At 27.6% G+C, this 13,155-nt stretch overlaps 2 protein-coding genes across 2 annotated transcripts; both read right to left on the reverse strand.

Moving 5' to 3' along the window:
- Window positions 1–3,857: 3,857 nt before the first annotated feature.
- LOC106443821 (lipid transfer protein EARLI 1-like) lies at window positions 3,858–4,521 on the reverse strand. The gene has a single exon (XM_013885378.3). It carries the CDS (start codon window positions 4,437–4,439, stop codon window positions 4,038–4,040), a length of 402 nt encoding a protein of 133 aa, XP_013740832.1. The 5' UTR covers window positions 4,440–4,521; the 3' UTR covers window positions 3,858–4,037.
- Window positions 4,522–11,908: 7,387 nt separating this feature from the next.
- LOC106443820 (lipid transfer protein EARLI 1-like) lies at window positions 11,909–12,649 on the reverse strand. The gene has a single exon (XM_013885377.3). It carries the CDS (start codon window positions 12,514–12,516, stop codon window positions 12,115–12,117), a length of 402 nt encoding a protein of 133 aa, XP_013740831.2. The 5' UTR covers window positions 12,517–12,649; the 3' UTR covers window positions 11,909–12,114.
- Between the last annotated feature and the right edge of the window lie 506 nt (window positions 12,650–13,155).

Below are 13,155 nucleotides of genomic sequence, written 5' to 3' on the forward strand. Positions count from 1 at the left end.
TTATCTACTTTTAAAATAATAAAACATAGTCATTCTAAAAAATCCATTGTAAAAAGTTGTTTAACCAAGTGTTAATTTGGATCCGCACAACCACGCGTTTCATCCGTATTGATTAATTTCAATACATGGTTATCTTTTAAAATGTTTTTGTATAGCGTTGGTGGCTCATATTTCCTTTCGATATTCAAACAACCAAATTGATATAGTACGTAACTCAATTGTTATTTAAAACATTTTTGTTTGTTTCACAGATTATTTATTTTAATTCTATATGTGTTTACTTTTGATTTCACAATAAATATTTTGAAGAATTGAGTTACAATATATATATACACAATGTAGTTCTTTTAACGCTAGGTTTGTTTCAAACACTACTTGGGACCTCATTAGAGTTCGACGAGAGAAGGTAAATTGGAGAAAGCTGATTTGGTTCTCGCAAGGGGTCCGTCGGTTCGCTTTCTTTACGTGGCTGGCCATCAGGAATAGGCTATCGACTGGACATCACAACGACCCGCTGGGGCCACTTTCAGGGTTGTCTCTTTTGTGGTGAGCCTGATGAGACACGAGACAATTTATTATTCGCGTGTCCGTACACCTTTACGCTTTGGCTTCGTGTTATTGGGAATCTGTTTGGGAGGGACCCTGACCCGGATTGGGACACAACCATCTCACGATTGCTAACTGGTTCATACGACATGCTTACTTTCATCCTCTTGAGACTGGTATTTCAGGCTACGATCTATTACATGTGGCGTGAGCGGAATGAGAGGAGTCACAACAACATATCAAAGCCAGTAGATCACCTAGCAAAGGTGATTGATAAATTGGTCAGGAACCGGATTACATCCATTGGGTATACTTTGAAGCCTAAGCTGCACGGTCTGATGATTAGGTGGTTCAAGTCGCGGTCCACTTAATATTTTGCGAATTTTGTACCCATTTTTAACACCATAATCACGTAGGATTGTACATATAGCGAAAAAATATTTTTTCATTGATCAATAAATTTAAAATTTCATCAAAAAATAACAATGTTGTTCATATTTCTTTATCAACAAAATTAATATAATATGATTTTGCAAGTAATTTACTGTGTTATTAGTTGTTTATGCATAACAATATCTTCTGACAACATTTTGATACCTTACATTCATTATTTGAAAAAAAAATACTTTATATTTTAAAAAGTCTGCGCTAAATTTGGTTTTATGTAATTATAATTCAAAATTTTATATAAATGATTCTATTTTCAGTTAAGATTTATGAGTACAATCATAGTTTTAAAGGGATTATATCTTTATAATTTGAATTTTCTAGAAAAAATTGAATTACTTGAATAATATTCAAACAAAATATACGTTAATTTTCTCTAATTAAACTTTTGCATTTTAAATGTATCCTAGCTTGTAAAACAAGTGGTATTTTTAAAAAAAATTCTGGTATTCTTAAAATTTTGTTTGCAAATATTTTATGTTAATATCATTTGAAACTATGTTTAATAAAAAGTTGTATATGTTTATTATACTTATACATTTGTTTTAATAAATTGTAATTTTATATCAATTTACTATATGAGATTTAGAGAAGATAAATAACGTGTTACTAATGGAATACACATGTTTGACTAATTCTATATTCAGAAAATATCATTAACAAAATTAAAAGTAATAATTAAATCTTAATTACAGAATTCATAAGACTCGGTAGCAACATTTATCTGCAGATCGAATGAAGTTTTATTAGTTACAATAACATTTATCCGCATGCATGCGAGAAGTGAGTTATTTATATTAATGTTTGTTAATTAAATGATTTTAATATTTTACAACAATACAATTTTTATTGATTGTAAAATAACGAATACAAATGCTGGTTCATCGTTCTTAAAGAGTTAATGTATTACAATCCATCTAATTATTTTTAAGACTTCTTATACACAAAATAAAATTAAGTTTTGTGGCTGTCGGAAATCATAAAAACCAGATAGGCAACATAGAATATAAAATGACGAAAAAAGATTATGTTTTCTGCTCTTAGTTTGCTTACAATTGACTCTCCATAAGTTATTTCATTTTCTACTTCTATATAGTTGTGCTTTCTTTCTTGCTTCTATTTCACTAATATGAGAATATTAACTTCTTTTGTGAATTCAGTGAATTACATAATTGTCAACTTAAAAAGATTGACATCTGTAAAAATTTCACTCTAGATACATATCTAAGAATCAAATTTTGAAGAATCACCGGCAAAGTCTATTCATATGTTAGTGTTTAAATTTAATATATCAAGTTGTTATAGAATATAAGTGAAAACTTGAAATATAAATGTCTGTCTAGTATATATTCACATGTTCGGTCTTAAAATCATCTAATGCTAGAAAAACAAAACAAATTACTTATTTTATTAACCAACGGTTTCGAAATTCAGTTATTTAATAGTATAGTGATAAAAAATATATATAATACTCTACTATTCTAGTATATGTAAAAAACATTTTTTTGACAGCTATGTAAACTATGTATATGTAAAAAAAAAGTATATGTAAACTATGTATAAGGAAAGAACTGTTTAATTTATTTATTTGATAAGCCAGAAAACTTATAATAAATAGTTCAAATCTCTCGTTCTTACAATTATAATACCTAGATAAAATATTTAGAAGAAAACAATATTAGACGAATGATCAAATCTCTTATTCTTCAAACAAACTTAATAGGAGGTGATTGAAATCTTGTCATGATATTTCATTAAAAGCTTTTCGGTAATAAAAATAAAGACTACAATATTTAATCTGAACAAATAATATATATATATATATATATATATATATTTCCAATATTAAAAATCATTATGATTTGAAGAAGTGTATTTCTGGGATTGTCATGATCAAATAACATATTAGAAGCCGCCTGTTTAAAAAATAAATTGTATACATAAAAGTATATACAATAGAGTAAGCAAATAAATCAAAACCAATAGTTTTTTATTTATAATCATGTTTTCGATAAATAAATTAAAACAATCATTTAATTTACTTTATATGGTATATAATTAAAGTTTAATGATATTGACATAGATGTCTATATATATGTAGTATATTTTAGTATAAATATTTATTATTGACACTTCCTATTTATATGATTTTATTAATATTTGTACATTTGCTGTAACAAAAATTTTAATGTGAGATTTATCAATACAAATTTTAAAATTAGAATATTAAGATCGCAATAATTTTTCAACGCAAACTTTGAAATAAAATATTTTTATATAATTTAATTTAAATGATATTAATGTATATATTATATATATATAATAAGAATGTCTATTAATGATCAATTCTTTTAATAATATAAAATTAAACAAAAAAGAGATATGATACTAAAATTGTTATCAAATATGTATTATTCATAATCATTGATTGTCATATATATATGTTAACCATATTGTATAATTCCGCACAGATGTTCGGTTTAGCCCCTGACATTAGTCGGAAAGTATTCCAAACTCGGGTCAGACAGTGTAGTATCCAGTCCACTCTGTAGCACTATGTGTGTTCCTCCCGAAACCGACCGGATCGACCGATAGGGTTTATCAAAAAAACATTCGAATGTGTGATTAGTTTCTAGGATTATTGTTGTGTTTTTATATTTTAATACTAATTAAAATCCCTATGTTTTAATAAAATTGTAAATTTCTTATGTTCTGCAGTTCTTACAAACATCTCGAGTTTTTCTTAGTCTAATCGATATATTTTAACGGATATATCAGGTCAACATAAATTTATTCGTTTTTTAATCTGCATAGTAAAATTATTAAATGAATAATGTTTCTATAACTAATGCGGAAACAGGAAGTCGATTAATTACTTTAAATTATGCATGGGCACACTTTTTAAAGCGAATACAATAACAGAAATAGAAGTAACATTTATTCGATTAAAAATTGACAATAGGTAATTTCAAAGAATGATATAAAGAGAGATGAATATGAAAAAGAGAGGATATATATTCTCCAATCGAATCATTGATAGTAGATCAAGCGCATATGAATCCACGAGGGGTCTTCCTGCCACAAGCATTGAGAAGAAGACTGAGAGAGACGGGAACATTAAGCTTAACTCCTAGAACATTTGCCTTTAAGGCGGTACAGAGACAAGCAGCAGCCTCAAGATCAACCAAACCCTTAAGGAGTGAACAACAAGGCTTGACTGGTGGTGAGCCTAATTCGATTTTGAGAAGATCCTTTAGGACATTGGCACAAACGCCAAGTTTGAGAGTTTTTCTAGGGCAGCTTCCTGAGGAGGATGGAGATGGGGTGGGCTTAGGTTTAGGTTTGGGAATGGAACCGCAGCCACCACCGCAAGCTGTAGTTAGCGTGAAAAAGAGGATGTTGAATGTGAGGAAAATGATAAGGGAGGCTGAGATTTTGGAAGCCATCTTTCCAAAGATAAATTTCAAATTGAGCAAGTTCTAAGATGGAAATGTTGCTCTAGAGAGTGGTGAAGTAAAATGAAGAACGGATGTGTGTATATATATTAGGATTGCAAGGGGTTGGACAGTTAAATAAAGCTGTCTTACTAAATCATTTTGACAATTATTAACTTCTTTGATATTTTAGTGACAGTGGAACATTGTTTTATTAAATGGTTACAATAAATCGTTTTTCATATATCATTCAGAAATGTGCACAATCATGGAACTTATTTAATAATGATGTTGTGATGTAGTAGTTTTTTTTTGTCAACTAAATTTTGATCCGTGTTTTTAAATCGCGAAATATTTTATGATAATTTTTTAATTAACATTGTGACAATTAATTTTTAAGAATTGTGTCAATTCAAAACGTTGTTTTATTTAAATCAATGTCTCTAAACCGATCTGGATCTGCGGTCATACTGGTAAACCAATAATCCGATATGTAATCTTGTTTGAGTTTTAAGAAATATCCATATCTTATTTAAAACCCAATAAAATTAGTAAGAACCCGGTAAATCTTAAGACTAGCCGGTTAAACCGATGGGTGACCGATATGTAAAAAATGTCATTAACAATGTTTCAAATCATTAACAATGTTTCAAACGTTTTGTTAATTTGTAAGAATTGTGTCGATTTAAAATAGTTTTTTTATTTAAATCAGCATTTTAAATCCGACTCAAATCCGCGGTCGAACCGGTAAACTGGTAATCCGATATGTAATTGGGTTTGAATTTACCCATTATTTAAAAACCCAATAAAATCCGTAAAAACTGCTAAATCTCAAGGCTTACTGCTTAAACCGATGCGTGACCGAAATGTAAATCTTATTTGATTTGAATTGTAAATTTTAAAATTTAAAAGTTCATTTTAATTTTTGCATTAGATGTTTAAATAATTATTAGTTTTAATATTATTGTATTTTTGTTATATCTCTAATTGTAAACATCTAATGTTTAAACATTTTAGTATTATTGTTTTAATATTTTTGTTAAATCTTATTGGATAATGTTTAAATCTTATTGGATAATGTTTAAACAATTATTAGTTTTAATATAATCGTGATATAAAGTATTACCATATAAATATTCCTTTTCAATTTTTTATGTTTCTGGTTTAATAATATTGATTTTATTGAAGGATTAACTCGTTGATCATTGTTTTACTAAAAGTGAATCACTGTTTTATTAAGTGGTTAAGATAAATCTTTTTTTTTAATTCAATTAATGAGTTATCCGCCTCCATACGCGGGAATAAAGATTTACGAAAGAAATAGTAATTAAACATTATTTGTGTTTTGTTTAGTTTAATATTTTATATTATTTTAGGTAAGATGATTATTTCTGAGTTATTGAGTTGTGATGTTTTAACGTACAGAATATTCAGCTTTACTATGATATTTGTTTCTAAAATTCTAGTTTAACTTTTAAACAAATTCTAATCTAATTTTAATCTGGTGTAGTTAGTTTCATATTATTTGTATGGATATTTTAATTTTAATTTTGTTTTTTTATTTATTTGGGTTTATTACTGAAGTTTGTGAATTATGAAAACTCACAAATAACTTATAAAATTTACAAACTAACAAAATTCAAAACTGAAAAGTATGGTTTAAGACCAGTTTAAAATTTCATCATTTAAATTATAACATCACATTTAGAAAAGTAACTGAAGTTAAGATTTATCATTTTATTCAAAAAAATAAATTTAAAATATTCAGTTGTTTTTAAAAACATATAAAATCAATTAAAACAAATTAAGTTTAGAAATATTTCTAGTAAACAATAGATCTAATTTTCTAATGTGAAGTCAACACTAAGTAAAAATAAAATGTGCCGTGTACTAAAATAAAATCTTGTTTCTAGCAGAGTAGCAAACATGATAGGTATTAAAACTTTTGGAAGAATTTCATGTTTATCATTTTCATAGTACTACTATTCATCTTTATCATCACTGGAGGGCAATAATATAGTATTCATTAAGTGACAAAAGACTCTTATATCCTTGTTATATATATACATATATAATTATTTAAATAATAAAATAAAACCAATTTAAAAGTAATTTTTTATATTTTTGAATTATACTTATTCAAATTTAAAAATTTTTTTATAAATTAAAAAAAATTTGCAAAATTCAAAATTTCTTTTTGAAAATAAAAAATTATGTTTTTAAACTATTCTTTTTTTTAAATATAATTTTTTAACTATTTATTTATATACTTTTTAGAATCTTAAATTCACATTCCAAAAACCTTACTCCACTCCTCAACTCTAAAGCTTAAGTCTAAATTAGTTAATCCTAAGAGTATAAATGTCTTTTATTCTTCATTAAAAGTGAAGGTAAAATTAGTTAGTGTACACATGAAAAGTGGTACTATGAATGTGATATTTGTGGTAATTTCCCAAAACTTTTCAACTAATTCTATTACATGTTAGAATTGTTGTCTCGATAAAATATGTAGAGTTATTTGAGGTATTCTTTCATTATAAATTGAGTATATGATATTCATTTTGATCTTTCATGTATTCAAAGATGAATGAATTTCTCTAAAGAAAATAATGGTAGTGGTTTCTTACGAAGAAAAGACATATTTTTTATGAATAAAGTATAATTTTATATATCAAATTATTTTTGTTGGTAATGCAAACTTGAAAACAATATTTTTTTATATATTTTTTGAACATTCATATATTATCAAGATTGGAAATTTTTATTTAAAAATGTTAATTTTTTTTAGAAATTAAAAATTGATTAAAATTAAATTAAATAGTACTATGATGTTTCTAACTAACGTAAAAAAATTATAAAAATATTTTTTTTATTCAATTACATGTTTTAAATATAAAAACCATATATATTTATACTAAAGATATTGCTTTTTCGATAGTAAGGTGATTGGCAAACAAAGTTTAACAGAAAGGTTAAATAAAAAATATTAGTAATGACATTGTAATAATAAACTTACTTCATTAAGATTATCATTGAAATTAACTATTATAAGAATTAACATGACAACAACACATAGTAAACTAATTTCTCAAATAATATCACAAAGATATATTTGGTTTTTTATTAATAGTAAAAGTATAATTTTTATTGTTGCAAAAATATATTTTATTGTTGCAAAAATATATTTTATTGTTGCAAAAATATATTTTATTTTGTAAAGATTTATTTTATTTTGTAAGAAATTAATGCTAATATTTTTTTTTTTTAAATTGACTTTCCAAATAATATTATAAAAATAAATAAATATATTTTAATATTAAATGGTTAAAGGTAAAACGGTATTTTGTACAATTTGTGTCACAATTAAACTTGCTTGCCAAAAACTAGATTTAGCAACAAATTGGAATTCCTTGTGGCCTCAACTGGTTTTCTTTTAGTTTAAAAAAAAACTAGATTTAAACTGGAATCCATGCACATGTGTAGAATAAATCATTCGTATTGTAGCTGGCGCCTGGCGATTGTGTTTGTAGATTGGTAATTTGTGACCACACAGTCTGGATTTTCATATGTGTATTGGCTTATACTTCTTGTTTTATTGTAGCTGTCCTGATCAGAATATCATTAGTGCTAAAATTCAACAATTCACATTACTTCTGATTTTTAAAAAGAATGTAAACCATAGCAGATCTGACGGAACCAAAAACAAAAATCACATACGTTAACGAGTTTTATTGACCTCCGACTTAAACTTACAACAAGGAGGTATTGAAACATATAATTAATATATTAGTTTTAATATGGGATCTCAACATATGTTTTTACAACGCTTGTTAATTATGGTATTACAAACTATGAGAAATATTACATCCGATTCTGTAGCTGATAAATTTTACACGCCTTATGAGAATTCACGTATTGACTGCATCACTTGAGTCGCTCTATCGAATCTACATTTAACGGTACTTCTTGCACCATTCTGCAGATCTCTTGTAAGCATTTTTCCATTATACTGCATAATTCCGGATTTTCTGGGACTCAAAACCTAAACATTTTGATGTATAAATATTAATGAATCCTTTCAACTAAAAAAAACATTAATGAACCCTTAAACATCTCCAATGGTCCCTCATTATGAAGGAAACATCAAAAAATAAGAGATATCATTCTCCAATAATACATCATTTTGAGGAAAAAATGAGTTTGTGACTAGCACTACTTCAAACACAAACTCATTTTGATGTTGGATTTTTTTATTTATAATCCATTTCTCCACAGGCGTTTAGGGAAAAGTTTTGGAGCAACATCATGTTCAGTTAGACCTAAGAAAATAGAGCAACAAGGTCTCATACCCCAGTGCGCTGAAATTCAAGTTGATGTGATTATGAATATTTGCACATGTCAAAAGTTTGGATTTTGAATATAATATTCTTGACTTAACATGGTTAGCCTTATCCTATATCAAAAATTTTAACCATAAAATTTGACTTTTAATATTTAGCTTTAGATTTAACGGAGGTATGTTTTTGTCCATCTATATTTCACCCAAAATTTAACACGAAAGCTAAAGTTAAAATAAAATAAATTTTATTCTCTTATATATAAAATTAGGTTTCTAAAAAAAACTGCAAATTCAAAACTTCATAGATATTCTCTTCTCCAAAACCAAAAAAAACGGATCAATCAAATCAAAAAATGAGATTTGTTCGGGTTTGGATCTGATCAATTTCTCAAGCGGATCCTATATCCATAGAATCAAAAGACTGAAACCAAACCAAAACCGAACAGAGAACCGAATGGATACATGAATTTCTATGATATAGTTAATATACTTAGAAAAATTAAATATATTTAGTTTTAAAATAATCAAAGGAGATGGAATGGGCTTCCACCATTATGCGACAGATAACCATGGCTGTAAACTCAATGAGTGGAAGCAGAAGTGGCTCGCTAAAAAAGTGCCGAAGCCGATAAACCTCACCGTTTGGGACGATTTTAAGAAGCATGGGGCAAATCTGGAAACAAATGCTCAATCGGAAACCAACTTCTGTAACCAGTGTAGTCAGCGTGGTGGGTAAGAAGTTTATGTCCACAAACTGGGGTCCACTAGTTTACATTTCCGGGAACTTCAGCTTGTCAAGATCTGTCCGTCGGGAACTCCAAACGACTTTTCTCCATCAGAAATTTTCCCGGCGACTTTGTGTCTATCGGAAATTTTCCTGACGAATACCATCTGTCGGGATTTTTCAATTTTCCAATGAATTTCCGAGAATATGTCCACCGAGAATCCATCACGAAGAGTGTTCGTTGGGAATGCAAATTTCTGACGGATTCCCGACAGATTCTTCTTGTAGTGTTAGTTTATAGCAATCCATTTTTGACTGATTTTCAGATGAACCATGCCATAACTTTCCAGATGTTCCGATGAATTTGTGTTATCCTATTTTGTAAGAACACATCCTATCTGAGAATTCTAACAAATTGCGTTTCTTTTGAAAAACGATTGGTAAGAGCTTATTCTGATAACGTTCTGACAAACATGGCAGTTGGTAGTATGAAATCATCTTTCTGGTAATGGACGTATATGATCCATTCAAGTTGTTTTGTTATTTTTTGGTCAAGTTCAGTTTGGCTTCATCCGGATTCAAGTCAGTTCGTGTAACTAGTTTGAAATTCGGTATTTATCTAACACTTGCGCAGACACTTGGATACGTCACTTTATCTTGAACTAACCACATATACGATTCAGCATACGGATGATAATGGCGTGAATTATAGTATGGTACTAGGTTAAGACCTGCGCCTTGCGCGGGATGAACATTATATATATATATAAATTATTTTATATATTATATGTTTATAGCATATTATGAAATAATAAAAATATATTGAATAATTAAAAAGTCATTATCTACTACTTATATAATTAAATTGGTGCTAACATATAAATAAATTTAATAAATCGAAAAAATATTTTTTCTATTTGATATGATATATAATTAAATTTAAATGATAGTAACATATATATGGTATATGTTAATATTAATATTTATTAGATGATGCTTTTTGCTCATATTTTTTATCATTTGTATCTGTTACAGTAAAAAGTCTAAATTAGGGATAACAAAATTTTCACTATGGGAATAATGGTTTAAGTAATTTATAATATTTTAAAACATTAAGTTTTCAATATTTTTTAAATTTTTTTTTAAAATGTTCAAAGTAAATTTCAAAATTATGATATTTATATATTTTTATATGGCATATACTTTAATTTAAAATGATACATATATTTATGTATCTTTTATTTTTGATACTTATTAAATGAGACTTTCAACTTATATTATTTTTAAATTATTTGTATCATGTCATAACAAAAGTTTTAAATAATAGATCACAAAATTTGAATGTGAAACTTTTAACAGTTTTAGTAATTTATACTCGTTTTCAAAAATTCAAAATATAATATATAAATAATTTTTTTAATTTTTATTATATGGTTACTATGATTGTTTAATTTATTTTAATAGCTTAAACTTAAACAAATATAATTGTAATATACACTTATTTTTTTTATCAAATCTTTATTATTCAAAATCATTAATTGTCATATATACTTTAGCCACATTAGGCAATTTCGTAATCTTATTTTTAAGGAAATAATGAATCACATTAATAATGTATTTATTGTGGTTTAATAAAAAGCTTATTATATATTTAAATGGATCAACCTATTTCTCTAAGGATTCTAAGAATCATTCTAGTGATGACACGTGGCTACAAAAAAATGTTGCAATGCTTCTCAAATAATATATAGGGGATCAAAATATTATTTAGAAATCTGAAAAATCTGAAGATAATATTTGTGTCTAAATTCTGACAATTACTAACGGTAGACTTACGTGTTAAATCGTTTTAAAGATATGTTGCATACTGTTATTGTATTAGTTATATATGTATCGTGCATGTGGTTGCTACGTTCAATAATTTGCTGATAATGCATATTTGTTGGGGATCCTATATCTGTACCAACGTGTTGGCAACAAATGCGTAATCATTATGCGGGACAAATCTTGAGAGAATAGGTTTATCAGAATTTAATTCTAACTGAACAATGTTTTGTGTTAATAGACATTATGGTTTCAGGCTTTCAGCGCAGGCAACTCTCAATAAATCCATATCGCTGATCAAAAAACAGTGGAATCCAATTTATTTAATGGAGTTATAAGATCTGATTGGTTTTATTTCGTTTGTGTAATTAGTTTCTTGGATTATTGTTGTGTTTTGTATTTTAATATTAATTAAAACTTCCTATATTTAATAGAATTGTAAATTTCTTATGTTCTGCAGTACCTTACAAACATCCCGAGAATTTCTTACTGTAGTCGATTTATTTTAACGAATATATCAGGTCAACATAAATTTATTTTTTTCTTTTAATCTGCATGATAAAATTATTAAATGAATAATATTTGGATAATTAATGTGGAAACAAGAAGCCGATTAATTATTTTAAATTATGCATGAGCACACTTTTTAAAGCGGATACAATAACAAAAGTAGAAGTAACAATTATTCGATTAAAAATTGAAAACTGAAAATAGATAATTTCAAAGAATGATATAAAGATAGATGAATATCAAAAAGAGAGGATATATATTCTCCCAATAACGAAGCATTGATAGGTAGATCAAGCACATATGAATCCACGAGGGGTCTTCCTTCCACAAGCATTGAGAAGAAGACTGAGAGAGACGGGAACATTAAGCTTGATTCCTAGAACATTTGCCTTTAAGGCGGTACAGAGACAAGCCGCGGCCTCAAGATCGACCAAACCATTAAGGAGTGAACAACAAGGCTTGACTGGTGGCGTGCCCAATTCGATTTTGAGAAGATCCTTGAGGACATTGGCACAAACGCCAAGTTTGAGAGTTTTTCTAGGGCAACTTCCTGAGGAGGATGGAGTTGGGGTGGGCTTGGGTTTAGGTTTGGGAATAGAACCGCAGCCACCGCCACAAGCAGTAGTTAACGTGAAAAAGAGGATGTTGAATGTGAGGAAAATGATAAGGGAGGCTGAGATTTTTGAAGCCATCTTTCCAAAGATATACTTCAAATTGAGCAATTTTAAGATGGAAGTGTTGCTCTAGAGAGTGGTGAAGTAAAATGAAGAGAGGATGTGTGTATATATATTAGGATTGCAAGGGTTTGGACAGTTAAATAAAGCTGTCTTACTAAATCATTTTGAGCAATAATTAACTTCTTTGATATTTTAGTGAGAGTGGAACATTGTTTTATTAAGTGGTTACAATAAATCGTTGTTTCCATATATCATTCAGAAATGTGTACAATCATGGCTCTTATTTAATAGTGAAAAACTAACCAGGGCTACTTGTTGTTTGGTGGTAATCAACTTGAGGGCTAAAGTCCAATCTGGTAAAGTTACTATGGTTCGAGTCTTGGCCACTGGAGAATCAACATTTCTATATTAGGGATATAGACAGGGAACCGACACGTGACAACATATGACTAATATGGACCACTTCTGTGTTATCATAATTTTAATATGTCAATTTTATTGAAAGATAACTCGTTGATCCTGGCCTTTTTGTTTTACTAAAAGTGGATCTGTTATTTTATTAAATGGTTAAGATAAATCATTTTTATTTCAATATGGTAATTTTTTATTCATAGTAATAATTAGATATTATAGTTTTTTTTATCTCTAAAGAGA

Source organism: Brassica napus, chromosome A3 (assembly GCF_020379485.1).
Source record: "Brassica napus cultivar Da-Ae chromosome A3, Da-Ae, whole genome shotgun sequence".
NCBI classification, from domain to species: domain Eukaryota; kingdom Viridiplantae; phylum Streptophyta; class Magnoliopsida; order Brassicales; family Brassicaceae; genus Brassica; species Brassica napus.